The 27,812-nt window shown below is 55.2% G+C and overlaps 1 protein-coding gene across 2 annotated transcripts in view; it reads right to left on the reverse strand.

Annotated features, from left to right (window-relative positions):
• Positions 1 to 376: 376 nt before the first annotated feature.
• The window catches only part of Mark4 (microtubule affinity regulating kinase 4), a 31,906-nt gene continuing 4,470 nt past the window's right edge, over positions 377 to 27,812 (reverse strand). Inside the window, exons 2-18 of one of the 2 annotated variants that reach the window (XM_051162529.1) lie at positions 25,077 to 25,277; positions 21,841 to 21,894; positions 21,660 to 21,708; positions 20,916 to 20,981; positions 20,340 to 20,410; positions 18,709 to 18,765; positions 17,006 to 17,242; positions 12,444 to 12,563; positions 11,949 to 12,048; positions 9,699 to 9,808; positions 9,440 to 9,599; positions 8,049 to 8,266; positions 6,659 to 6,762; positions 3,766 to 4,044; positions 3,546 to 3,625; positions 2,433 to 2,477; positions 539 to 749 (exon numbers count right to left, since the gene is read on the reverse strand). In XM_051162529.1, coding sequence (XP_051018486.1) covers positions 685 to 749; positions 2,433 to 2,477; positions 3,546 to 3,625; positions 3,766 to 4,044; positions 6,659 to 6,762; positions 8,049 to 8,266; positions 9,440 to 9,599; positions 9,699 to 9,808; positions 11,949 to 12,048; positions 12,444 to 12,563; positions 17,006 to 17,242; positions 18,709 to 18,765; positions 20,340 to 20,410; positions 20,916 to 20,981; positions 21,660 to 21,708; positions 21,841 to 21,894; positions 25,077 to 25,277 — 2,016 coding nt within the window. In that variant the 3' untranslated portion in view covers positions 539 to 684. Of the gene's footprint in view, positions 750 to 2,432; positions 2,478 to 3,545; positions 3,626 to 3,765; positions 4,045 to 6,658; positions 6,763 to 8,048; positions 8,267 to 9,439; positions 9,600 to 9,698; positions 9,809 to 11,948; positions 12,049 to 12,443; positions 12,564 to 17,005; positions 17,243 to 18,708; positions 18,766 to 20,339; positions 20,411 to 20,915; positions 20,982 to 21,659; positions 21,709 to 21,840; positions 21,895 to 25,076; positions 25,278 to 27,812 lie in introns of both variants that reach the window. The other variant, XM_051162528.1, reaches the window with a different exon arrangement.

The following is a 27,812-nucleotide window of genomic DNA, read 5'->3' on the forward strand; positions in this document are numbered from 1 at the left end:
CCCAGACTCCCTGCACCGCCCCCCCCCAAGTTCTGTCTCCAGTCATTATGCCTGGCAAGTCTCCCTGAACGGGAGAATTTCCTCAGTTTGCCTTCTCACTCCTGTCTCCACTCCAAAGTCTTCTCAGGCACCCTGCGGCAGAGCAACGTTTGTGTGTGTGGGCAGGTCCCACTAGAGCCCCAGGAGGGTGCCAGCTCCCCCTGATGAGCTCTCTTATCCTGTCTTGTAACCCCACACTGTCTCTGTCCACCAATCTAATCCGGGGAAACTGAAGTCACGATATGGGAACCCCCCCCCTTCTCTGTCCCCTTCCCCTCCTGGGGAAGTGAAAGAAATCAGAGAAAGAGGAAGGGACCCGGGCTGTGTTGGTGGCGGTGGCGGCGGCGGCGGTGATGGTGGCGGTGGCGGTGGCTCAGAGTTCGAGGTCGTTGGAGATGCGGGTGACGAGGGTGCGGAAGGCCAGGGCGGTGCCCGCCACACGGCGGAAGAGGACGCCCCTGAGGCCGGGCCGGGGCAGCTGGCACACCTCTACTTCAAAATGGGACAGGGGCTCGGGCCCGCCCGCACCCCCGTGCAGGCAGGCCAGCAGGAACGGCTGCGGCTGGCGGCACCTGCAGCGGGCTGCCGCCGTGGCCTGTCGCAGGGCAGCCATCAGGGCCTCAGGAGGACGCGAGCTGGTCAGCTTCACACTCCAGGGGAATCGGAGCAGCCGGGGGGCGGTTTCCGCTTTATCCCAAGGTAGATGGCAACTGAGGGAGGGGGTCAGCAGAGATCAGACAGGGCAGAGGAGGGGGGCACACAGCTCCACCCCACCAAGTGCACAGGGACGCAATAAGTACCACTGTAGATTGTGCTCCCGGCCTCCCTTGCAGCTCGACACGCCCCCCTCCCTTCCCCCCTCCGCAGCCCCTTGCATGCCTCCCACGCCCTGACTATGGTCAGAAAAAAACAGTGAGATTGTCGTCATCACAGGGACCACATCAGCACTAGCATGGGACAGAAGATAACTGGCTTCAAAGGGACTGGGCTGTAAAAATGGATTCAGATGACAGGGACCCTGTCACCCTAGCTGTGCCCCGTGACTTGGGCGAGGAGCCTGGGCTCTCTCTAGGGTTAACAGGGTCTCACGATGTGCACCAGCCTAATCTGGAACTCACAAAGATCTGCCTGCTTATGCCTCCCAAGTGCTGGGATTAAAGGAATGTGCCACCACGCCTGCCTACTATGTGGTCCAAGTTGGCCTTTGCTTCCCAAAAGAGGAAACAGCGTCCTTGGTGGCTCACAGGTGTCTTCTAGCAAAGCGTGATTGCCTCCTCTCTCGTGGGGTGAGCACATGACTAAAGCTGACCAGTCAGAGCTCCGAATTATTCTGGCCACAGGCATTGGTTTAGAGATGGACACGTGACCTACGCCCAGCCAATGAAACATCCTGAGAATTCCTAGGATGGGGGCTTCAAAACTGGCAGGGTGCCAAACTAAGCTGTGAAGCAAACTGTAACAGCTGCCTATGGGGGCTAGAGTGGAGGGTCTCTGGCAAGCTGGGTAAGCACTCACCACTGAGCCACGCCCCTAGCCCCTCCCTGGGGGATTCTAGGCCTGGGCTCTACCACTGAGCCACACCCCCAGCCCCTCCCTGGGGGATTCTAGGCTGGGGCTCTACCACTGAGCCACGCCCCCAGCCCCTCCCTGGGGGATTCTAGGCAGGGGCTCTAGCACTGAGCCACGCCCCTAGCCCCTCCCTGGGGGATTCTAGGCCGGGGCTCTACCACTGAGCCACGCCCCCAGCCCCTCCCTGGGGGATTCTAGGCAGGGGCTCTACCACTGAGCCACACCCCGGACCCTTTTTCTTCAACCTAAATTTTCAGATAGGAGTTTACTAATTTGCCCAAGCTCTTTGCCTTGAGCTCTTTGTAGCCTTGGTAGGCTTTGAAATTGCATTACTCCTGCCTCAGTCTCCAAGTTCCTGGGATGAGCAGACCTGTGTGATCAGAGCCACCTTGGATATGACCATTTCATTATGACACTGCGATATCTATTCAGGTTTTTTTGTTTGTTTGTTTTTTTAACAGAGGCTATGGGTTCTTTTGTCCTAGAATGGCAAGACCCAGTAGGTGTGGCCGAGAAAGAAAGGCTTTCAGAAGTATTTACAAGCTGGGTCTGTACAGACACGCTGAGCTATTCAACGCGTGGCTAGATTTGCCTACATACTGAGACAATGAGTAAGGCACTAGTATCGGAGGGAGGGACTCTGGGCTGCGGGTGGGACAAGGCTCAAATCACCGACAACTGTGGGACAGTGTGGATTGGCAGAAATCAGTCTTAGGAAACGTGGGAGGGTCCCGAAATATTCCAGCAAGTTAGCTTTGGCGTGTGATGGGTTTGGGGCCACAGAAAGTGTGTGCAGAGGCAGGCAGAGTGGGGACCTCACTCACCTTGTGACCTCAGGTCCCCCGATTCTCTCAGGTTCGTCTGCGACCCTAAGCAGGGAGGGGAAGGGACACAATGTAAGTCTGGACATAAGCCATCCCCTCCCCCTCCCCACTGCCACCAGACTCCAGGCAGCCCCGCGCCGTGGCTCGGCTCTCCCGCCTGCTGAACGCTGAGAGAGCAGCAGTCTGGATTTGATCCCTTCCATCCAAAGTGGGGTCCACATGGAAATGGTTAGTGCAGGTTGGAAGAGAAATACTGAAGGATTTGGAAGATGAAAAAGGGACAGGCAGACACAGCCACATAGAAAAAGGCACCCACACCCATACACTCAAGACACATACAGTGATACACAGGCGTTCAAATGACATCTCAGTGAGCTCTCAACTACTGAGCCACGCCCCCAGCCCCTCACTGGGGGATTCTAGGCAGGGGCTCTACCACCGAGCCACGCCCCCAACCCCTCACTGGGGGATTCTAGGCAGGGGCTCTACCACTGAGCCACGCCCCCAGCCCCTCACTGGGAGATTCTAGGCAGGGGCTCTACCACTGAGCCATGTCCTTCCCTTCCTCAGACACTCTGTCTGCTCTAATCTCTTGAAAATTTCAGACATGGTCTCCTTCTATATCCTGACTGGCCTTGAACTTGGGGATCCTCCTGCCTCAGCCTGAGATGGCAAGGCTTTTCCCATCAGCACGTTCACTAACTCATGGCCTATGTGTGTTACCTTGTGTCCTCTGTTAGCAGGTACGTCAGGGTAGGGATATTTTACCTTCGCTAGCCATGCTAGGCACGCAGTAGGTATCTGCGTGTAAGACTGAACGACAATAGATGTCTGAGTAACACACCCAGAAGCATTTTCCCCATGACCACACTTGAAAGTAGTTTCTTGGACCACTAGCTTCATGCTGCAGATGAACACACCACAGAAGCTTGCTCCAGGTCACTCACCTGATCTGATGTCTGCCCCATCCTTCTGCCAGCAACACTACATGCTTTTTGACACTCCACAGACCCTACATACAGACCGTGTACCCCACACGTCACACACACACACACACACACCCGTCAGCCATGCAGACAAGAGGTGGAGCCGTCGAGAGCAGAAGAGACTTACTGATCTTGGATCCCTGGGGCAGAGAGGCGCCCGAGACACAGCGGTTAGAGTTCTGCCGTTTAGAGGGATCGAGGGTAACCCTGCAGGGTGAGGAGGTGGAAGGGTGACAGGGGGTGCAGAGGTTCAAGAGGTCGGGCGCAGGAGGTGAAGCAGAGAAGACAGGTTAGGCCCCGCCCCTCCAGCCCGCCCTCACCCACACCCCACACCCGGCGCGGCTCACCTTCGGGTCAGTTTGGAGGTCAGCTTGGTGAAGAGGTTGGTGGTGGGGCGAGGCCGCCCGGAGGGCAGGGGTGCGGCCTCGTGGGCCAGCGTGGGTGAGGCTGGGGGTCCGTTCTGCACACCCCCGCCACTCCCGCCCCCTGCCCGCCGGTCTCGGACCTGGCCCCCGTGGAAGGTGCTACGGATGGTGGAGCCCCGAGCCAGGCGGCTCCTCTCACCCGAGGGGGGAGCCAGGCTGTGACTGGAGGGCGAGGCAGGGGGCACCCGTGAGGTACCGGAGCTGTGGACAGAGAAAGACAAGTCATGGTGGGGCCTAAAGGCTGTCTGGGCATTGGAGATCCTCGCATCATCTTACCCTCCAGATTCTTTCAACTACATTCTAACCAGATCTGACCCTGCATAGCTTCCGTGATGGATAACTTTCATAGTGACGTGGCTGTAACACTAGACCTCCAATGCGTACCCTCCCAGAGACCCTCAAGCCCAGCCCAGATCTCAAGAGGCCGGAACATCTCCCTTGGAATCCTCCTGCCCCTTCTCTCTTGCTATCCAAACCCTTAGGGCTAGGAGGTGTCATACACAGTGCCTTGCAGCCGAAGACTACATTTTCCAGCATGCATTGCTGAAGAAGTCACGTGGCTGGCCTCCAACCAATAGGTTGCCAGCAGCTGTATTTTTATGCCTTTTCTAGGCCATGCTGGCTGGGACCTCAGACCTGTGCAGCCAGTGTGGACACCAACAGGTCCTTGGTTTCTGTCTTAGAAATCAGAACCTCCGTCGTATTGAAACCATGGCCTTCTCGGCAGGTCAGCTTTCTTCCCTGACCAGATTTTTAGGTCACATCTCGGGCTCATTGCAAATAAGGATTCTGGAATTTTGGCTCCTTGACGCCCCTGGCTGTGCAACTTTAGGCAAGCTACTTAACTTCTCTGTGCCTCATTGTGTTTCAGGTCCATAAATGGTAGGATTAGGATCTACCCAGAATGCAGCTGGTAGTAATTAGCCAGTTGCTGGACACAGACCGGCAAGATAAGCCCCGTTATTATTTCGGTATTTTTGTTTGTTTGTTCGTTTTTTGTTGGTTTTTCGACACAGGGTTTACTTTGTTTTATTTATATTTTTAAGGGTTGTTTTTACTATTATTATTATTATTATTATTATTATTATTATTATTATTATTATTATTATTATTATTATTATTAATACAGTGTTCTGCCTGCAGGCCAGAAGAGGGCATCATATCACATTACAGATAGTTGTGAGCCACCATGCAGTTGCTGGGACTTGAACTCAGGACCTTTGGAAGAGCAGGCAGTACTCTTAACCTCTAAGCCATGTCTCAAGCTCACTTTGTTTGTTTTAATTTAGTAACTACCAAACAATCCTTGTCATTAAATGTCATCTACGGACTAAACCCCGGGTAAAGGACTATGGGACCTGGGAACAGTTAGTGCCACTTTAGAGAACACTGAAAGTGGGACATTTGTGCAATGGCCCCCGTTTACCCAGTGCTGAGCAGTCCCAGCTGATACCCACCAAATGGTGGCACTCACGACATTCATAGCTACATCCCAGAATGCTCTGGAAGCTGGCCAGTAATGCACCCAAAGCTTGGTTGGCAAGAGTTTTATGATGGAGACAATTCATGTCCCCGCCTCCTCCTTTGATTTTTCTTTCTTTCTTTTTAAAATAAATAAATAAATATTTATTTATTGTGTATAGAAAGTTCTGCATGCATGTACACCTGCAGGCCAGAAGAGGACACCAGATTTCCTTATAGATAGTTGTGAGCCACCATGGGGGTGCTGGGAATTGAACTCAGGACCTTGGAAGAGCAGACAGTGATTTTAACCTCTGAGCCATTTCTCCAGCCCTTTGTTTTGTTTTGGTTTGGTTTTTTCGAGTCAGGGTTTCTCTGTGTAGCCTTGACTGTCGTGGACTCTCTTTGTAGACCAGGCTGGCCTCGAACTCACAGAGATCCACCTGCCTCTGCCTCCCGAGTGCTGGGATTAAAGGCGTGCGCCACCACACCCAGCCCCCTCTTTCTTTTTATATTGAGACATAGGCCAGGTTAGCCTTAAACTCCTGGATCTCCTGCCTTCACCTTCCCAGCGCCAGGCTTACAGGGGTGGGGCATCTTCTGCTGTAGGCGGCAGATCCAAGGCTTTGCACATGTCAGGCAAGTGCTCTACTGACTTAGCCGCCTCCCCAGCACTTTTTTTTTTTCTTTCCAAGACAGGGTTTGTCTGTGTAGCCCTGGTTCCTGGAACTCACTTTGTAGATCAGGCTGACCTCAAACTCAGAGATCCTCCTGCCTCTGATTCCCGAGTGCTGGGATTAAAGGCACACGTCATCACCTCCTACCTCTTTTTTTTTTTTAAAACAGGGTTTCAAGTAGCTCAGGTTAGCCCTAAACTATCCACGTAACCAAGGATGGCCCTGAACTCTGGTCCTTCCTTCTCCACGCGAGGGGATCACTCACTGCCAATGCAATCGTCTCATTGGGTCACTGGGTCCCAGCTGAGAATCGCTTCTTACTCGGGCCACCCACCCCGGATGATGTAGGACGCCGGGTTTCTCTCTAGTTCTAAAATTGGATCGTTCAAAAACTCCACTTGGTTCCCAGGCTCGTGGGTGGAGGGATGGGGCAACCCGCCTCCTCGGCGCTGCTGTCTGGTTCCCCACACAGGAGCACCATCAGGAGAGGGATCTGCTCAGGACGGGGTACAGCGGCTGAGGCTGGGCATATCCACCCTGCCATGTGTGCCCTTCGATCAACTGTGTGTGTGTGTGCGCGTGTGTGCGCATGTGTGCGCGTGTGTGCGCGTGTGTGCGCGCGCACTCACTCACCCGCTCCCGGCGCTCCCCCTCATCCCGGCCCCTGCTTCACACACCTGTTTTCTTTGCCGTTTGACAACAAGGACGGGCGCTCAGCCCCTGGTCGCTCTGTGCACACGTAGGTGTTTCTGCGGGTCATCATGCTGGGGGGAAGGTTATTCTGTGGGAGACACACCAAGAGGGGACAAGAGGTAAGACGATGGCCCTCAGCCTCCCTCTGCCCTGTTGCATTCCGCAACAACTTTTTCTTTCAAAGATTTACTTTCATTATGTCACGTGTACAAGTGGTTTGCCTGCATGTATGCCTATGCGCTGGGTGTGTGCCTGGGCCCTAAATCAGCCAGAAGACGGTGTTGGATCCCCTAAGACTGAAGTTAGAGACAGCTGTTAGTCACCAGTAAGAATCGAACCCAGGTCCTCTGGAAGATCAGTTGGTGCTCTGAACTGCTTTCCAGCCTTACTTTTCTACTTTAAGTAAAAAAATTTGGGGGGGGGGGAGTGGGTTTCAAGACAGGGTCTCTCTGTATAGCCTTGGCTATCCTGGACTTGCTTTGTAGACCAGGCTGGCCTCGATCTCACAGCAATCCATTTGCCTCTGCCTCCCCGAACCCCCAAGCGCTAGGATTAAAGGTGTGCGCCACCATGCCCAGCTAAGTGATTTATTTGTTTATTTATTTTTTCAAGACACGGTCTCTCTGTGTTAGCCTTGGCTGTCCTGGACTCGCTTTGTAGACCAGCCTGGCCTCGAACTCACAGTGATCCACCTGCCTCCCAAGTGCTGGGATTAAAGGCGTGTGTCACTCTGCCTGGCTGTAACAGGCATTTAATGCATATACACCACATACAAATGACATTGCATTTCTATAGCATTTGCTCAGCCTTCTTTCCCTACTACTCCTGATCTCTCTCTCTCACACACACACACACACACACACACACACACACACACACACACACACAAAGTCCCACACCACAGAGATCATCCCCCAAGCCAGGCACAGTGCATGCCTATAATCTCAGCTCTCAGGTTCCTGAGTGGGAAATTTGGCTAGAGAAATCTGTTTCAGAAAAAGGAAATAGGGCTGGAGAGATGGCTCAGAGGTTAAGAGCACTGTCTGCTCTTCCAAAGGTCCTGAGTTCAATTCCCAGCAACCACATGGTGGCTCATAAGCATCTATAGTGAAATGTGGTGCCCCCTTCTGATGTGTAAGTGTACATGCAGGCAGAACACTGTTTGAGGCCAGCCTGGTCTACAAAGTGAGTCCAGGACAGCCAAGGCTACACAGAGAGACCCTGTCACAAAACAAAACAAAAAGCCTGTTATACAAATGAGTATCAGAGAGTCCCAGGGGCTGCTTTGGGCATGAGGATGGGAATTCAGCAGTCAGTTGGGCAGGGGTTGGGGGTGAGGAGCCCCATCCCTCCCCACCTGCCCCAGCCACTCACAGGGGTGCTAGTGCTGTCCTTCCGCCGCTCAGGGATCTCTGCCTTGTTGGGGTTGTGGGCGCTGCTGACCATGGGGCTGGACGGGGGCAAGCCTCGGCTCCCGCTCCCAGCCGCACTACAGCTAGCTTTCCGACCTGGCAGCCGCTCTTCTTTGAGGTCCGTCTCCCCCGTGCTGGTTGGGCTGCGCTTTGGGTGCAGAGGGGCAGGGGACGGGCCACCTGGTAGAGGGCGCAGTCAGTTAGAGCTGAGGTCACCAGAGACGTGAGTGGGGACCCTAGGGGGTCCCCCAGAACCTTAGGACACTTCACAGTATCTGCAGTTTCTCTCCAGGCCAGTCTGGTCTATACAGAGAGCGCCAGAAAAGCCAGGGCTACATAGTGAGTCTTAGTTTAGGGGAGAAAAAAAAAGGCCAGGCGTGGCGGCGCATGTTTAATCCCAGAACTCAGGAGGCAGAGGCAGGTAGACTCTGTGAGTTTGAGGCCAGACTGGATTACAAAGTGAGTCCAGGACAGCAAGGGCTACACAGAGAAACCCTGTCTCCAAAACCCAAAACCAAACCAAACCAAAAAAACAAAAACAAAAACCCCCCAAACAAACAAACAAAAAAGCAAAACAAAAGGCTGGGCGGTGGTGGTGTATGCCTTTAAACTCAGTACTCGGGAGGCAGAGGCAGGTGGATTGCTGTGAGTTTGAGGCCAGCTTGGTCTACAAAGCGTGGGCACCACACCCTTTCATGGCTCTGTGCTCCTGGCTGTCGATACAATGTGACCAGCTCCTGCAGCTGTGACTTCTGAGCCACGGCAGGTGGCCAAATGCACCTCCTCTTCTTCAAACTGCTCTCCTGAGAACATCTCAGCAAGGCAACAGAAAAGAAACTAAGTACCAGACTTTGGTGGAAAGCCACTGCCCGCATCAGGTAGGAGGGACAAGGCAGGCTGTCACCAGCCACATTGTACAAGCGGTCCTGTGTGCCTCGGGGTCCCGTGTGTCTAGAACCCTTGTTGCCTGTGAGGCAGGGTCTCCAGGTAGTCCAAGCTGTCCTGGTACTAAAAGAGTTGGCTCAGCGGACCCAGGTTCAATCCCTAGCACCCACGTGGCACCTAGCAAACCTCCCTGTGTGAGGCATTCCTCTAGAGCCAGGTGATGTGGCCCACCTGTCATCCCACCACCTGAAAGGCTGAGGCAGGAGGATGGTGAATTTGAGTCCAGCTTAGATTATCCAGTAAGATCTCAACTCCACCTCAAAATTTACTTCTCTGGCATCTGTAGTTACCCCCCGCTAGCTTCTGAGTGCCAATCACAGCGGGCTCTACTTGGTGGGGTTGGAGGTGGGGGGGGGGCGGATGGGAGGATGGGGTGGACAGGGGACGAGGGGAACTGGGGGTACTCACAGAAGTCGCTGTGCCGGCGCTGGCGGTGGTAGGTAGCGGAAGAGGCCCGCTGCCCTTTGTTGTGGCTGCTGCCTTTGCTAGAACTCGTCCCGTTGGTGGTGTCGCTGGGCGCCCGCACCCGTGCCAGGGCCAGCCCTGGGGCACCCCGGTCCCCACCCTCCTGCGAGAGAAAACATGCAAGGCACCTCAGCCCTCTTGTCCAAGCTGCCGGGCCCCCAAGTCCCCACCACCCCAGGCCTGAGGCCCCATGACCTCTGACCTCGGTCTTCCTGCCCAGCAGGAGGTAGGTGGCGGTCACCTCGTTGTACTTCTGGCTGGTCAAGGCCTCTTTGATTTCTTCCCGTGTGTAGCCCATACCCACCATCACCTCTGGGAGATGGACGGAGAGAAGAGTTAAGTGTCCCTCCCCAGGCTGTCCCTCCCCAGTAGGGTCCGTCCTTCTCCCCTCTGCCAGCGGCGTCCGAGTTTTCTTGGAAAAAATACTCCTTCACTACCTAATGGGACCAGTTTGCTAAACCCTGCCTGCTCTTACTCAGGGTAGGCGCGTGACCCGTTGCTCAAACCACAGAGACACATGGGGGAAGGTCAAGAAATGCACACCACTAAGTTTTGACAAATCTAAAAGTTCTATCCCCAAGGCCGTACTGACAGCATCAGATCTGTCATATGACAGGTGCTCTACCACTGAGCCACACCCCCAGCTCCTCACTGGGGGATTCTAGGCAGGGGCTCTACCACTGAGCCACGCCCCCAGCCCCTCCCTGGGGGATTCTAGGCAGGGGCTCTACCACTGAGCCAAGGCCACAGCCCCTCACTGGGGGATTCTAGGCAGGGGCTCTACCACTGAGCCACGCCCCCAGCCCCTCACTGGGGGATTCTAGGCAGGGACTCTACCACTGAGCCACGCCCCAGCCCCTCCCTGGGGGATTCTAGGCAGGGGCTCCACCACTGAGCCACACCCCCAGCTCCTCACTGGGGGATTCTAGGCAGGGGCTCTACCACTGAGCCACACCCCCAGCCCCTCCCTGGGGGATTCTAGGCAGGGGCTCTACCACTGAGCCACGCCCCCAGCCCCTCCCTGGGGGATTCTAGGCAGGGGCTCTACCACTGAGCCACGCCCCCAGCCCCTCCCTGGGGGATTCTAGGCAGGGGCTCTACCACGGAGCCACGCCCCCAGCCCCTCCCTGGGGGATTCTAGGCAGGGGCTCTACCACTGAGCCACGCCCCCAGCCCCTCCCTGGGGGATTCTAGGCAGGGGCTCTACCACTGAGCCACGGCCACAGCCCCTCACTGGGGGATTCTAGGCAGGGGCTCTACCACTGAGCCACGCCCCCAGCCCCTCCCTGGGGGATTCTAGGCAGGGGCTCTACCACTGAGCCACGCCCCCAGCCCCTCCCTGGGGGATTCTAGGCAGGGGCTCTACCACTGAGCCACGCCCCCAGCCCCTCACTGGGGGATTCTAGGCAGGGGCTCTGCCACTGAGCCACGGCCACAGCCTTAAAGTATTATTACTATTATAATGGTATTTTCTATCAGTTACAATCATGAAAGCTGACTATGTAGTCAGGTTCCTATGGTGGTCCATTTCATCAGCTGTGGAAAGGAAGGTTCTCAGATTTATTTTTGATTTTTTGTTTGTTTTATCCGGGATCTCAGGTGCTGCCCAGGCTTGCCTTGGAGTTGTTAGAGTTGATGATGACCCCCAAGTCCTTGAATTACAGGCACACTCAGCCATGCTGGGTTGACCTGCGGCTCACCTCTTAATTCTAATTATTTATTTATTTCTATGCGTATGAAATGCCATGCCTGTATGTTTATCTGTGAGCCACCCACACTGCATGTCTGGTGCTCTCAGGGGCTGGAAAAGAGCACTGGATCCCCTGGGATTAGAGTTATAAATAGTTGTGAGCCACCATGTGGGTGCTGAGAATCGAACCCGGGGCCTCTGGAAATGCTGCCAGGATTCCTTAATTACTGAGCCATCTCTCCAGTTCCTGTGATTTGTTTGTTAGTTAGTTAGTTTGTTTGTTTTTCGAGACAGGGTTTCCTCTGTGTAGCCCTGGCTGTCCAGGACTCCCTTTGTAGACCAGGCTGGCCTCGAACTCACAGAGATATCTGCCTGCTTCTGCCTTGGATTAAAGGCGTGCACTACCATACCTGGCTGCTGCTTTATTTGTTTTTTTGTTTTGTTTTGTTTTTACCTTCAAAGTCAAAACCACATTGTGACAGACATTTCCACAGCAGGCACTGGTGTGAGTGTATACGTTAGATCTCTGCCCTCCCCTAATACATAGAGTTCTGAGCTTGTCTGGGTGAGCACTGCCATTTCCTACACGAGAAACTAGAAACAGAGAGTGAGAAAAAGACTCGCGCAGGGTCGCACAGCTCGAACGCCGTGCAGGGACAAACAGTCCTCAAGCGCTCTCCCTAGCCCACCAGGAGCCTGAGGCAGCGGCTGCCAGCCTTGCGCCCCTGAGCCTGAGGCACCTGCTTCCCGGAGGACCCTCACCAATTCTCTTGGTGTCCCCGAAGTCCTCCTCTGGCTCCGTGTATGGCTTCAACTCCTCACCCTCATAACCAATGTTGATCCATTTGTCTTTCATGATTTGCTGCGGACAAGGGAGACAGGTGTTAGCCAGGAGAAGAGACTGGAAGCAGGATGTGGAAAGCTTCCCTTCTTCCAAGCGGGGCTCCCTGCCGAGCCTACCACTCGGAAACTGAGGGCTTGTCCAGGCCTAGCCAGCCGTTTCAACTCCCCCCGCAGCCCCCTCCCCCACCCCGCCAGAGCCTTCCCCACCACCCTCCTCCGCATCATCTGAGTCCCCTGTACCCTGTAATCATCCTAAGAGTTCATTAGCTTAATTACTGACATGGCAGGGACCGCCCAGGAGCCTCCACCTCCTCTTTGCTGTCTGTCTCCTCCTCCCTCTGGCCCCCCCCCAGAGCTGGGCCCAGCCCCAGCAGGCAGGCAGGCAGAAAGGGGCCACAGGGAGTGAGGGCTAACCTCTAGAGTACAGCGTTTTGCGGGGTTCAGCACCAGAAATCTCCGCAGAATGCTCTCGCAGTCTGTAGACATGTAGAAGGGGACTCGGTACTTTCCTCTGAGAACTCTCTCCCGCAGCTCCTGCAAGGACAGGGTAGGGCATGCTTGCCACTGCGGACAGGGCTCCCCCCACACCTCACCTCTGCAGACAGACAGGGCTCCCTGCTCCCCACGCCCACCTCACCTCACCTCTGCAGACAGACAGGGCTCCCCCCGCCCACCCCACCCCTCCACGTCCAGACCTTCTGGAAGTGCCCAATGATGCAAGTCCTAGCCCAAATACAATAAGGAAAACTTAGCTCCACCTTCTGTGAAATGGGCGCGCCCAGCACCTTTAAAGGCGTGTGCGCCACCCCCACATGGCAGAGACCACTCAGGAGCCTTTGAGACAAGGTCTCATGGAACAAGGCCTTGAATCTGCTGTGTGATCAGGGGCTGCCCTGTGTTTCTCCTTGAGAATGCTGGGATAGCTGTGGCCCAGCTGTGGTGCTCGTGGGTAGAATACAAGGCTTTGCATTTTCACAGGCAGTCAACTCAGCAAGGTCTGAAGACCTTTCTAATTTCTAGTTGTTTTTTTTTTTCCTGAGTTGTTTGTTTTTTTTTATTTTGTTTTCCTGTCTTGTTTTGTTTTCGAGACAAGGTTTCTCTGTATAGTCCTGGCTGTCCTGGAACTCACTCTGTAGACCATGCTGGCCTCGAACTCAGAGATCTGCCTGCCACTGCCACCAGGATTAAAGGTGTATGCAACCAGGCTCAGCTTAAAAGCAGCTTTTAAAAGTTATATGTATGTGTGTATGTACAAGTGTGTAGCTGTGCATGTGTGTGTAGTGCCCACAGAAGCCAGGAGAGGGCGCTAGACGCCCTGGAGCTGGAGTTACAGGAGATTGTGAGCCATCAGCTCTGGGCATCAAAACTGGGTGGGTCTCTGGGCCATCTCTCCAGCTCAAGTGGACACCTTTATGCCCTTGGACCCCCAGGTTAGAGACACAGGTACAAAGGCGGCCTTGCCTGAGGTAGTCACCAAGAACACGGCAGGGCTGTGAGGATGGCTCAGCAGTCAAGCAATTGGGTGAGGTCAGGGATTTGGATGCCTAAATGCTGGGTGGGCACAGCGGATTCTCTGACGCCAGCCTTGAGGACAGAGATGGGTCACCAAAGCAAGCCGGCCAGCAGGACCAGGCACATTGGTGAGCTCCGAGTGTGACTGAGAGACCTGACCTCACTGAGGAAGGTGTAAGGGTGACAGAAAAAGATGTCCCAACAGTACTCAGGCCTCCACACTCGTCCACATGCACAAAACGATACAGGCCTGGAGAAAGTGGCTCTGTGGCTGGTGGCGATTGGTGCTTTTGCAAAGGACTTAAGTTCAATTTTTGTTTTGTTGGGTTTTTTTTGTTTGTTTCTTTTTTGTTTTTGCTTTGAGACAGGGTCTCTCTGTGTAGCCTTGGCTGTCCTGGGCTCCCTTTGTGGACCAGGCTGGCCTCGAACTCACAGCGATCCGCCTGCCTCTGCCTCCGGAGTGCTGGGATTAAAGGCATGTGCCACCACTGCCTGGCTAGAAGACCTAAGTTCGGTTCCCAGCGCCCACAATCAAGCAGCTCACAATCTCCCTTCCATGACTCCAGTTCCAGGGGATCCAATGCCCTATCTGGCCCCTGTGAGCAGCCACATAAATGTGAGCAGCAAACACATACACATGAATAATTAGCCATGCACAAATACATGTAAGTGCAAACAGGAGGAAAAAAAAAAGAGCAGGACTGAATAGCAGACTCTAGCAGGACAGGGCACGCGACAGGGGACAAGGGCCTGAGGCAGCAGAGCTGTTAGCTTGAAGGTGTGGAAAGGCCTTAGCTTCATAGTGGAAGTTCACAAAAATAACTTCACGACACGGCCCATTTTCCCTGTGCTCCGGGATACCTCAAGTGCTTCAGCGAGCACGTGGGGCTGCTGCTGTGCAGAGGGCAGTATCAGGGTCTTTGATGAAAGGAAGGGTTGACTCAGGGTCAAAGGGGTCAGCCCTTCAGCCTGGGACAAAAAGGAAAAGGCACCTCCTGCTTCATTACATACTCCCCTGCGGTGGCCAATCCTCCATGGCTGAGGAATTCCTCCAGAAACTATCCACTGGGGGATGCAAGATCACCCAGACTGAGGGACACTCTGAAAAATAAGTGACCTGAAGCCATATCACTGAACTCCCCCAGTGAGGGGCTGGAGTGTGGCTCAGTAGTAGAGTCCCTGCCTAGAATCCCCCAGTGAGGGGCTGGGGGTGTGGCTCAGTGGTAGAGCCCCTGCCTAGAATCCCCCAGTGAGGGGCTGGGGGCGTGGCTCAGTGGTGTAGCCCCTGCCTAGAATCCCCCAGTGAGGGGCTGGGGGCATGGCTCAGTGGTAGAGCCCCTGTCTAGAATCCCCCAGTGAGGGGCTGGGGGCGTGGCTCAGTGGTAGAGCCCCTGCCTAGAATCCCCCAGTGAGGGGCTGGGGCCGTGGGTCAGTGGTGGAGCCCCTGCCTAGAATCCCCCAGTGAGGGGCTGGGGGCGTGGCTCAGTGGTAGAGCTCCTGCCTAGAACCCCCCAGTGAGGGGCTGGGGGCGTGGCTCAGTGGTAGAGCCCCTGCCTAGAATCCCCCAGTGAGGGGCTGGGGGTGTGGCTCAGTGGTAGAGCCCCTGCCTAGAATCCCCCAGTGAGGGGCTGGGGGCGTGGCTCAGTGAGCAGAGCTCACAATTTCTGAGACAAATGATGTCTAGGGTGGAGGCCTGCACTGTTTCAATGTTGTATTTCCTGTGTGTGACTAGCCACAGGAAAATGTCCCTAGTCTCAGGAGATAAGTACCCGCAGCCTTTTAGGGACCAAGGGACACAGTGTCTACAATGAACTGTCCAGCGGTCCATCAATAATGACAGAGCTACGTGCGTATGCGGTGACAGAGCCAGCTCTGCGGCTGGATGTCCGCCAGCGCGGCCACCCTGAGAAGTACTGGGTGTCTTTCTTCTGTCCCTGCAACTTCTCTGTGTACTGGCAATGTTTCAAAGCGAAAACTTCAAAGGAAAAAAACAACAGCAATCAAGGACATGACACACGGCCCACACTTCCTAGTGGCCCCCAGTTATCTGGTTCCGCGTGCCTCCCGAGCACTGGGCAGCGACCGATAAAGACGTTCTATTCTGCTCCTGGCTCCTTTTGTTTTCTGTCCGTACCCACCGCAGAAATGTCCAATAAATTCGGATGGAATCTGTCTATTTGTTTTGTGGGGCTGAGGGTGGAACCTAGCGCTTCCTGGACACTGAGCCACAGCCTGGGCTCCCTTTGGCTTTTCCTGAGACAGGGTGCCACTAAGATGCCCACGCTGGCCTTGAATTCACCATCCCCCTGCCACAGCCTCTTCGGTGCTGGAATAACAGTGTATAGAGTGGTGTCTCATTCTATATGGTGTTAAAACAAAACAATATATTTTTTTTCATTTTTCAAGACAGGGTTTCTCTGTGTAGCCTTGGCTGTTCTGGGCTTGCTTTGTAGACCAGGCTGGCCTTGAACTCATAGCAATCCGCCTGCCTCTACCTCCCGACTGCTGGGTATATGCCACCATGCCCGGCTAATTTTAGAATTTTTATTTTATCATTTTAAAAGAATACCTAAGAATGCTGCGGTATAACTCAGTGGTAGAGCCCCTGCCTAGAATCCCCCAGTGAGGGGCTAGGGGCGTGGCTTAGTGGTAGAGCCCCTGCCTAGAACCCCCCAGTGAGAGGCTGGGGGCGTGGCTCAGTGGTAGAGCCCCTGCCTAGAATCCCCCAGTGAGGGGCTGGGGGCGTGGCTTAGTAGTAGAGCCCCTGCCTAGAATCCCCCAGTGAGGGGCGGGGGGCGTGGCTCAGTGGTAGAGCCCCTGCCTAGAATCCCCCAGTGAGGGGCTACGGCTGTGGCTCAGTGGTAGAGCTCCTGCCTAGAATCCCCCAGTGAGGGGCGGGGGGCGTGGCTCAGTGGTAGAGCCCCTGCCTGGAATCCCCCAGTGAGGGGCGGGGGGCGTGGCTCAGTGGTAGAGCCCCTGCCTAGAATCCCCCAGTGAGGGGCGGGGGGCGTGGCTCAGTGGTAGAGCCCCTGCCTGGAATCCCCCAGTGAGGGGCTGGGGGCGTGGCTCAGTGGTAGAGCCCCTGCCTAGAATCCCCCAGTGAGGGGCGGGGGGCGTGGCTCAGTGGTAGAGCCCCTGCCTAGAATCCCCCAGTGAGGGGCTGGGGGTGTGGCTCAGTGGTAAAGCCCTGCCTAGAATCCCCCAGTGAGGGGATTACAAACATTGGATTTGAAAAGCCTTAAATGGGGCATGACCCAGAAGTTTCTAATGATTGCCCACCCACCCCCACCTGCTCCCCTAGTAGGCCAGAATTAGAACCCAAATTCACCAGCATTGAAGGTCACAGCTTGGGCCCCAACAGCCTGGCCACACTGCCTGGCCTCCAGGCAGCGGGCACCCCCTGCTCCTCATCTGACCATGTGACCTCAGGCCCACCTGAGCCTGCCCCGCCCTGTCCCTGGCACCTTGAGGTTGTGCCCATCGAAGGGCAGGGAGCCGCTGACTAGCGTGTACAGGATGACACCGAGGCTCCAGATGTCCACCTCTGGCCCGTCGTACTTCTTGCCCTGGAACAGCTCTGGGGCAGCGTACGGCGGGCTCCCGCAGAAGGTGTCCAGCTTCGAGCCCAGCGTGAACTCGTTGCTGAAGCCGAAGTCGGCGATTTTGATGTTGGCCTCGGCATCCAGCAGGAGGTTCTCAGCCTGAGAGGGGAAGAGAAGGGCCGGAGGGTGAAGACAGAGTCTTTCTGTGGAGCCAGGCAGAGGTCTAATTTACCATCCTGCCTCTGCCTCCCCTGCGCTGGGATTAAAGGGATGTGCCGCCAAACCCAGTTTATGTGGAGTTGGTAATAGAGGCACGGCTTTGTGCATGCTAGGCTAGCATTCTTCAGGGCGAGCTATGCCCGCAGCCTGGGAACATTCCCACCACCACCCACCCCCACCCCCACATCTGAGGTTCCACAGTTCAGCCTTGGGTATGTGGACCTGGGAAACCGCTTTGGTCAATTCCTGTCTCCTCCACTAGGTGGCGCACAACCTCCAGGTTAATTATCCCCATCAACTAAGCAGAAGATGCCTATCTAGGGACTACTGTGTGCCTCAGACAGAGCAAGAATCCAGAAGCTTCCACTGCCATTCCACAGCAGGCTTTATGTCACTGACCTCACTACATAGCCCAGGCTATCCTCCAACTCCATGGCAACCACCTCCTGAGTGCTGGATCACAGGCTTGTACCCCTGTGCCTGGCATGAGACTTCCTTTTTGAAAAGCTACCAGAGGCCGGGCAGTGGTGGCGCATGCCTTTTAATCTCAGCACTCGTGAGGCAGAGGCAGGTGGATTGCTGTGAGTTCGAGGCCAGCCTGGTCTACAAAGCGAGTCCAGGACAGCCAAAGCTACACAGAGAGACCCTGTCTAAAATAAATAAATAAATAAATAGGGGCTGGAGAGATGGCTCAGAGGTTAAGAGCACTGACTCTGTTCTTCCAGAGGTCCTGAGTTCAATTCTCAGCAACCACATGGTGGCTCACAACCATCTATAATGTGATCAAATGTGCACTGTATACATAATAAGTAAATCTTAATAAATAAATAAACAAAAACCAAAAATATATAAATAAATAGAAAATAAAGCACTTAATGCCCAGCACACAGTAGGCCCTCATGAAGGATAGCCAGACTGGCCTGTATGGAGCCCACCAGTCATAGACTTCTCTGACTGGGGGTCTGAGGCATGGACCCTCAAGACAAGCCAGGACCTGGCTTACAGAGTTTGGCTGCGGCAGGCAGCTGGGTTGGGCCCTAAGAGTCTCTTCCCACCCCCTGGTGCGGGGCCTGGGGCTCCCAAGACTCTCGAGTGAGCTGGGCATGAAGGCCAAGTTCTCACAGGTTCCCGAAGGTCGGAACGTCAGAGATGCGCCAACCCTCAAGGCCGGACACTGATACCTTATCTCATCCTTGTGTCCATCCTGGGGGCCATCCCAGGACACTCCCGTCCCACCGCTGTCCTCTCACCTCCCTCATGTCACAAAAGTCTGGGCAAGAACCCTGGGCGCTGGGTGAAGGCTGGGAAGGGGAAGCGGGGCTGGAGCACTGGGGGGTGGGGCTGGAGCACTGGGGGCGGGGCTGGAGCGCTGGTGTGCCTGGGGGGTCACCGTAGGAGGGACTTACCTTTAGATCCCGGTGTACAATGTTCTTCTGGTGACAGTAGTGCACGGCTGACACGATCTAAGTTAGAAAATAAGTGACACGTGACCCGGGACTCTTCCACAACCCTTGTGGCCCATGAAGCTACCACCCCGGCTGCTGTCCATGCCCAGGACCTACCTGGGCACAAGCTGAGGCCCTGGGGGTTCAGCCAGGTTCAGAGAGCATGGGACCCACGCCAACTTCAACACCCTGACAACTGGTATTCTCACAGGTAGAAAATACACACACACACACACACGCACACACACACACACGCACACGCCCATTGCTGCAGATCAAGACCTTGGGACTAGCCATGTTTGGGAACACCCAAAGTGTCCTTTGCTGGGAAATAGGTGCATGGGCCCAACTCACCAGGCCTACCGTCCTTACCCCCCAAAAGGTACGCCTGAAGGCGCTTACCCTGCACAAAGGCGGCCCTCACACCGGTACTAAATACAGTGGTGTCCACTCACAGGTCACACACCCTGAAATGCCTCTCACACCTGTGCATCTTCTCACTTCACACCTGCATCTGTTCTTCACACCTGCATGTCCACTCACCTCACACCTGAGTCTCACACTACATGTCCAGTGACCTCACACCTGGGCCTCACACCTGCATGTCCACTCACCTCACACCTGGGCCTCACACCTGCATGTCCACTCACCTCACACCTGGGCCTCACACCTGTCCTCACACCTGCATGCCCACTCAACTCACACCCAGGCCTCATACTGCATGTCCAGTCGCCTCACACCTGGGCCTCACACCTGCATGTCCAATCACCTGACATCTGGGCCTCACACCAGTGTGTCCTCTCACCTCCATATACACTCACCCACCAATGTCCACCCCCTGACTTGTGGCTCTCAGGGAATCTTCCACACCTGGCCATGGCCATGACATTCCCGATACCAAGCACAGACAGGTCCTGAACCTAGAAGCCCCTCCCCCATGCTGTTACCCCAATGTATACAGCTACCTCACACCTCCTTCAAGGAACCACATACCTTTCCTTGCATCTCTGAGTTTGTGTCTGAGTTTGTGTTATGTGCGTGTTTGTGCAAGCTCCCATGCATGTGAGTGCATGTGCACGTGCATGCGGGGGCCAGAGGTTGACACAGTGTGTTCCTCAATCACTCTCCACTTTATTTATTGGGGGAGGGCGCGTCTCTCAATGACCCCGGTTTGCCAATATAGCCACAGTGAGCCCAGTTGTCTCCTAAGTACGGGGCTGGGGGCTGGCCGCCACGCCCACACCACAGGTGTCAGGGACTAAGGTCTGGTACTCTGGTTTGCTCAGCAGCCACCTCCCCGGCCTCTCTTTATTTTGTGACAGTGTCTTGTGTAGCCGAGGCTAGCCTCAAGTTCTACACGGCTGAGGATGACGTTGAGCTTGCGATCCCCCTGCCTCCATCCCTCAGTGCTGGGGTTACCCACCCCAGCTTTGCCATGTATACTCTAGCACCTCCCCTCCACCTATGCCCCCAGGCCTCAGCATCCTCTCCTGCCCCCCCCCCCCGCCGCCATGTACCCGCATGTGCAGGGTAACCCTCTTATCCCTCACCCAGACCCTCTTCCCGGGGAGCCAGAGCACCCAGTCTCTCACCTGCCGAAACTTGGCTCGAGCCTCCTTCTCCTTCATGCGGCCGTGCGACACGAGGTAGTCAAACACTTCTCCTGTAGGGGGCAAGACGGCTGAGAGCTGAAGCCAGAGGGCATGCAGGTGTCGGGGAACACGTGAGGTCGGCATGGGGGTCTGGGGGTACGTGTGGGGTCGGCATGGGGGTCTGAGGGGTATGCGTGAGGTCTGCGTGGGGGTCTGGGGGTCCGCGTGGGGTCGGCGTGGGGGTCTGAGGGGTATGCGTGAGGTCGGCATGGGGGTCTGAGGGGTACGCGTGAGGTCTGCGTGGGGGTCTGGGGGTCCGCGTGGGGTCGGCGTGGGGGTCTGAGGGGTATGCATGAGGTCGGCATGGGGGTCTGAGGGGTATGCATGAGGTTGGCATGGGGGTCTGAGGGGTATGCGTGAGGTCGGCGTGGGGGTGTGAGGGGTACGCGTGAGGTCTGCGTGGGGGTCTGAGAGGGTATGTGTGAGAGCAGGGTGCATAGCAGGGAGCAATGTGAGGGAGCAGGGTGTGGAGATGTGGGAGCATGTGTGAGGACAGGGCGCGGGGCAGGGTCTCACCTGCGCTGGCATACTCCATCACCAGGTACAGCGTCTTTTCTGTCTCTATCACCTCAAAAAGCTTAACTGGGAGGGTGTGGGGAGGACAGGGAGTCAGGCGGGAGTGGAAGAGGCCGCCGTTCTCCACCCCGGCTCCACAGCCACCTGCCAATCACCACGTCCTCCACAACACTCAGTGGCTCCCGACTCATGGCCCGGGTCGGGGTGAGGGGGTTTCCACACCGCTCAGCCCTGCTTTCACTACACAAGAGTTTCTTTCATTCAGTTCCATGAGGCCTCCGGTGTGTACCCCCGTTGCTGAAAATCAGCAGTATTTACGCAGCCCGCCAGCTAGGCGGGGCTACACCGTATTCCCTTCAGTGGCCACCCTCTGTCTGGGTCACATGGACCCTGAATGTGACGTGTCACGTGGCTTGTCTTTTTTTTTTTTTTCCTTTTCTTTCTTGAGACAGGGTCTCTCTGTGTAGCCTTAGCTGTCCTGGACTCGCTTTGTAGACCAGGTTGGCCTCGAACTCACAGCGATCCACCTGCCTCTGCCTCCTGAGTGCTGGGATTAAAGGCGAGCGCCACCACTCCCGGCTACGTGCCTCTTCTTACGCAGTCATGGCCACCTCCATACAGATCCGAGCTCACACGCAGACCCTAGGTCACCCGCCCAGAGTCACACTGGAATGACAGCACTGCCGCTGACCCACCCTCCCTTCCCAAGGCTCCACCCAGGCTAGCTCCCGCCCTTTTCCTCACCGATGTTGGGGTGATTCAGTCCCTTCATGATGCGGACTTCTCTGAAGAGCTGGGCAAGGCCAGAAAGGAAGAACAGACAGTAGTGAGCGAGAGTGGTTTTGGGGATCCCTTTCTTCGCCAGGCTTGGTCAGGTCCCAGTTTTCACTGTGTTCCCATCCCGTTCCCCTCTTAGACGTCTCACCTTCTGCAGGCTACTGGGGTTCAGCTGGGTTTTATCAATGATCTTGATAGCGACCTAGAGGTGGAAGAAAGTGGGAAGGTCAAAATCCCCCAGCTCAGATCACACAGCAAGTTTCAGGGCAGCCTGGGCTATGTGGGACATACGAGACATCATCTGGCTGTCCTGGACTCGCTTTGTAGACCAGGCTGGCCTCGAACTCACAGCGATCCGCCTGCCTCTGCCTCCCTGAGTGCTGGGATCAAAGTCTATGACATCAACAATGTGGAGGCAAAAAAAAAAAAAAAAAAACAATGTGGAGGCAGAGACCAGCCTGCTCTACATGGCTGTCCCAGGCTATGAGGGACTAGAGAGGTTTTAAATAGTGACTGTGCTAGCTGAGGGCCCTGCAGAGCTCAGTTCCCAGCAGCCACCTCGCGGCTGGCAACAATCAGTAATTCCAGCTACAAGGTACCCAATGCCATCTTCGGGCCTCCTTGGCCCCTGCACAGATGTGCACACGTCTACCCACAGAAACACAGACACATAACTTCAAAAACTGAATCATACACCAGCTGTGGTGAAACACTTGAGAAGCAGAGGCAGGGGGATCTCTGTGAGTTCCAGGCGCCAGCCAGGGCTACATAGAGAGACCCTGCCTCAAAAGAGGGAAAAAGCCGGGTGGTGGTGGCGCACGCCTTTAATCCCAGCAGTCGAGAGGCAGAGGCAAGCAGATCGCTGTGAGTTCGAGGCCAGCCTGGTCTATAAAATGAGTCCAGGACAGCCAAGGCTACACAGAGAAACCCTGTCTCGGGGGTGGGGGGAGGGGGGGAAACAAACAAACAAAAGAGGGGAAAAAAAGCTAAAAATTTTAAATGAATATAATAAATCTTGAAGAAGGAGGAGGAGAAGAAAAGCAACCTCTGGAATGGAATTCGTGCCCCACATACGGGGAACAGCCTGTGCCGTTGCCAGATTCTCACACATGGATTTTTGAGAATTTTGTCATGCACTTTCCGTGCCAGTATTGACACGATCATATGGTTACTTTTCCTCTGTGCATGTGACAAAGCACAGGAATAAATTGTGGGACGGGAAAAAAACCTCCACGCTCCTGGGATAGGGTGGGTGCTGTCATCACTGGCTGGGGTTGAGCCCATCCTTAATATTGTGTTTGAGATGGGGGAGGGAAGGGGAAGGGAGGGAAGAGGAGGGGAGGGGAGGGGAGGGGCAAGGGAGTCAACACAGCAAGTAAAGGCCACAGCCGGACAGCCTGAGTTTGAGCCTTAGAACCCATGGGGTGGAAAAAAAAGAGAGAATCAGTTCTTGTGGGTTGTCTTCTGAACTCTACACATATGCACACTCCCAAAGTAAATAAATGGGAAAATTTTTTTTAAAAAGGCGGGGGGGCGGGGGGGAAGCGGTTTGATTTGAGCCTTGGTGCCCTAGCAAAACTCTATCTCAAAAAAGGGAAGGGTTTTAATTTGTATTTACACCGATGAGTAATACCAGCCTGCCGTTCTGTCTCTTAGGATTTGTTTTGCTTTGCTTTTTAAATGTGTAGACCACACTAACCTCTGAACTCACAGGGATCCTCCTGCCTCCGCCACCTAAGTGCTGGGATTAAAAGTGTACACCACACCGGGCGCACGCCTTTAATCCCAGCACTCGGGAGGTAGAGGCAGACGGATCGCTGTGAGTTCCAGTCCAGCCTGGTCTACAAAGGGAGTCCAGGCCAGCCAAGGCTACACAGAGAAACCCTGTCTCGAAAAAAACAAAACAAAACCAAAAACCTACAAAACTAAAAAACAAAACAAAACAAAAACAACAAACAAAAACAATAAACCAAGCATAAGGGTGCACATCTTTAATCCCAGAACTCACAAGGCAGAGGCAGGACGGTCTCTGGGTGTTCAAAGGCTAGCCTGGTCTACATGGCAAGTTCTAGGCTACCCAGGGTTAGATAGTAGACCCCGACTCAAAGAAAACAAAACCAGACAACAACAACCCCCCCAAGCAAACAGAATACCTTATATACATGTATGCAACTGTCAAATAACAAAATTGATCAGTAAAATATTTGAACGCAAAGCAACAACAACAAAAATAAATGGGCAGGCTTGGGCTAAGGTAAAATGCGTGCATTGTAAGCTGAGTTTGAATTCTCAGCTCCTGTGTTGAAAAAGCTGGACGTGGCCATGAGGGCACAGAAAGCCAGCGTTGGGGACACAGTGTGGGGCATGACAGAATGCGGGGAGCTTGCTGCTCGGCCAGCCCTGCTGAAGCCACAAGCTCCCAGTTTAGTGAGGGGACCCATCACAAGGCAAACAGGTGGACAGCAAAGCCACCTGATGTCCTGTTCTGGTCTTTCTCTCACATAGGCAGTAAACAAACAGCCAAATAATACAATAAAAATACACAAAACCCAAAGAGGAAGGCAGGCGGGGAGGGAACACCTGTGACTGCGGACATCCTCACAATTCAGTGAACCTGCTAACTGATTTTCTTTTCCTACTGGGGCTATTTTGGAAAAATCTGAGGAAGCAGGGCCTGGAGAGACGGCTCAGCACTTAAGAGCGCTTGCTGCTGGGTGTTTGGATCCCAGCACCACCTCACAATAGCCGGGCATGGTGGTACACACCTTTAATCCTAGGACTTGGGAGGCAGACGCAGGTGGATCACTGTGAGTTCAAGGCCAGCCTGATCTACAAAGCGATTCCAGGATGTCCTAGGCTACACAGAGAGACCCTGTCTTGAAAAACCAAAAAAAAAAAAAAAAAAAGGGTGGGTGGGTGGGGCGTGGCAGTGCATACCTTTATTCCCAGCACTCTGAAGGCTGAGGAAGGCGGACCTTGAGTTCACTGCCAGCCTGGTCTACAGAGCATTCCAGGACAGCCAGGGCTAAGCAGAGATACTATGTCTCAAAAACAAACCAAATGGGCTGGGTGTGGTGGGGCACACCTGTAATCCCAGTACTGCCAAGGCAGAGGCAGGTGGATCCCTGTGAGTTCCAGGCCAGCCTGATCTACAAAGCCAGTACAGGACAGTCAAGGCTACACAGAGAGACCATGTCTCAATAAAACAAAAAAACAAACAAACAAAAGAGAAAACAAAAACCCAAAAACAAATAAAATTAAAACAAAACCACCTTTAAATTCTGTGCAAGAAGGCCAACCAGGACCAGCCCTGACCTCACACTTTGCCTCTTAAACTCCCTGCCCCTGACACCCACCCGCGTCCCTCAGCCATGCCCCACTCACCTCCCGGCCTGTGAGGATATGCCGAGCCAGCTTGACTTTGGCAAAGTTGCCCTTCCCGATGGTCCTCAGCAGGCGGTAGTTGCCGACGTGGGGTTGTTCCTCGGGGCAGGAAGCAATGGAGTTCCGGCAACGGGCACCCAGGGAACGGCTGGACCAGGATGGCCCTTTGTCTGAAGACCGGCCACTGCCCAAGGTGCCATGCTATGTGGAGAGAAGCAAAGCACGTGAGCCATCCTAGTCCCTTCCCACTGCAGTGGCACCCGAGGGCCAAGGTGGCTCTCTGGAGCTCTGGCCGCTGCGCCCTCCTGTCCCTTTGCACTGGGTCCTCCCCATCTTATAAGAGGCCCCCAGCAGGGACTGCGGACTCGACTGTAGAAAGCATCACGCTCTGGGTCCCTTCCCAACACCACACCAACCAGGCACCATGCCACACACCTGAAGGACCATCCTCCACTCCACACTGAATTCCAGGCTAGCCTGGGCTACATAGCAAGATAGCTTCCTTTTGCTTTGTTAACACCGGCCCCTTTTGAAGCCCAGGTTGGCTTCGAACTGACTGGGTAGCTGAGGGCGGCCTTAACGCTCCATCCTCTTTTGCCGCCCCTTCAAATCGGCTGGGATGGAGACCACCACAGACCACCACAACGGGCTCCATGCGGCCCTGGCTCGAGAAGAGCCGAGCGCTGGGAAACCATTTTGGTGGTAGGTGAACGCTTGGTTCCCCGGCAGAAGGCTCAGGGCTCTGTTCCCAGCAGTGTACAAAACGGGTGGTGGGTGGGGTGGGGTGGTGGGATAGGGTGAGGAGGCTCTGAGACGGACTGCCAAGGTCTCAGAGGTGCTTGTCCGTCACCCCCTCCCTGCCCACCCCCTTCTCACTCCTGGTCTGCTGGCATCTTTACACCACGTTCTTCTAAACACTGCCGACCTCACCTCGACCCCCCAATCAGTGTTGACCTTCACCCCGATCCAACATCCCATCCGGCCAGCAAGAACCCCAATACCCTATTTCCTCTACCAATGCCCCTGGGCCAGCCCCAAGTCTGTTTTTCTTGAGGTAGGGTGGGAAAGGGTCCCATGTAGCCCAGGCTGGCCCTGAACTCCTGAGACTCCGGCCTCAGCCCCCCAAGGGCAGAGATTACAGGCCTGTGCCACCACGGCGAGCCTGTACCTGATTTAATTAGCCCTTCTCACCAGCCCAAGACTACAAAGGAAAGACAGCAACAGAGCTTGGAACGGCCACATCTCCGCGTGCTTCCGGCAGGGTCTTAGCTCATAGTCTGATGGGGAGGTGGGACACTGTCTCGTCATCACTGTTGCCCCAAATTCTCCCACACACAGTAGAACTCTTGATTTGGCCCCAACACCCCGCCCTGACCCTTCTGTCCACTTCTCAGGGAAACACTGTTTCATCGAGGCTGCCCTCCGCCACCCTGCCATCACCCACGCCGCCGACTCCTCGCTTCCTGCTGGCCCGGCCCGCCCCAGCCTCCCCAACTGGGTGACCTGCTCAGGCCCAGCTGCCCTGTCCTGATTGGGAACCTCCAGGGACTAGGCCTTTCTCTCTTGGCCAGAGCCTGAGAGCCAGACGGGAAAACAGGACACTGGGACAGAGATGAAGGGAAAAGTCCATAACAGCCAGGGAGCCGAGGCCTGGGCTGCCTGTGGCGTGGAAGCTCTGCCAGGCCGCTGCACAGCAAGCATGGACGGCGGGGTAAACTGAGGCCTGAAGCTGGGATCTGAACACAGCCATCTTTTACCAAAATGACAGTCCTTACAGATACTGCATTAGACTGACTCATATTTCTACACCTGTTTTTATCCTTTTTTGTTGTTGTTGTTGGTGGTACAGTTCTCATATACTAGAGAAGTGCTCCTGCACTGAGCCACGCCCCAGCCCCTCCCTGGGGGATTCTAGGCAGGGGCTCCTGCACTGAGCCACGCCCCAGCCCCTCACTGGGGGATTCTAGGCAGGGGCTCCTCCACTGAGCCACGCCCCCAGCCCCTCCCTGGGGGATTCTAGGCAGGGGCTCCTCCACTGAGCCACACCCCCAGCCCCTCACTGGGGGATTCTAGGCAGGGGCTCTACCACTGAGCCACGCCCCCAGCCCCTCACTGGGGGATTCTAGGCAGGGGCTCTACCACTGAGCCACGCCCCCAGCCCCTCACTGGGGGATTCTAGGCAGGGGCTCTACCACTGAGCCACGCCCCCAGCCCCTCACTGGGGGATTCTAGGCAGGGGCTCCTCCACTGAGCCACACCCCCAGCCCCTCACTGGGGGATTCTAGGCAGGGGCTCTACCACTGAGCCACACCCCCAGCCCCTCACTGGGGGATTCTAGCCAGGGGCTCTACCACTGAGCCACGCCCCCAGCCCCTCACTGAGGGATTCTAGGCAGGGGCTCCTCCACTGAGCCACACCCCCAGCCCCTCACTGGGGGATTCTAGGCAGGGGCTCTACCACTGAGCCACGCCCCCAGGCCCTCACTAGGGGATTCTAGGCAGGGGCTCTACCACTGAGCCACGCCCCCAGCCCCTCACTGGGGGATTCTAGGCAGGGTTCTACCACTGAGCCATGCCCCCAGCCCCTCACGGGGGATTCTAGGCAAGGACTCTACCACTGCATTACATTCCCAGTACCTGTCTCTTTTTGTATGTGTGCCTACCTATGGAGGTCAGAGGTCAGTTTTGGGCATCTTCCTCTAGTACCCTTCACCTTAGTTTTTGAAACATTCCCTCT

The sequence above is a fragment of the Acomys russatus genome, chromosome 19, assembly GCF_903995435.1.
Source record: "Acomys russatus chromosome 19, mAcoRus1.1, whole genome shotgun sequence".
Classification (NCBI taxonomy): Eukaryota; Metazoa; Chordata; class Mammalia; order Rodentia; family Muridae; genus Acomys; species Acomys russatus.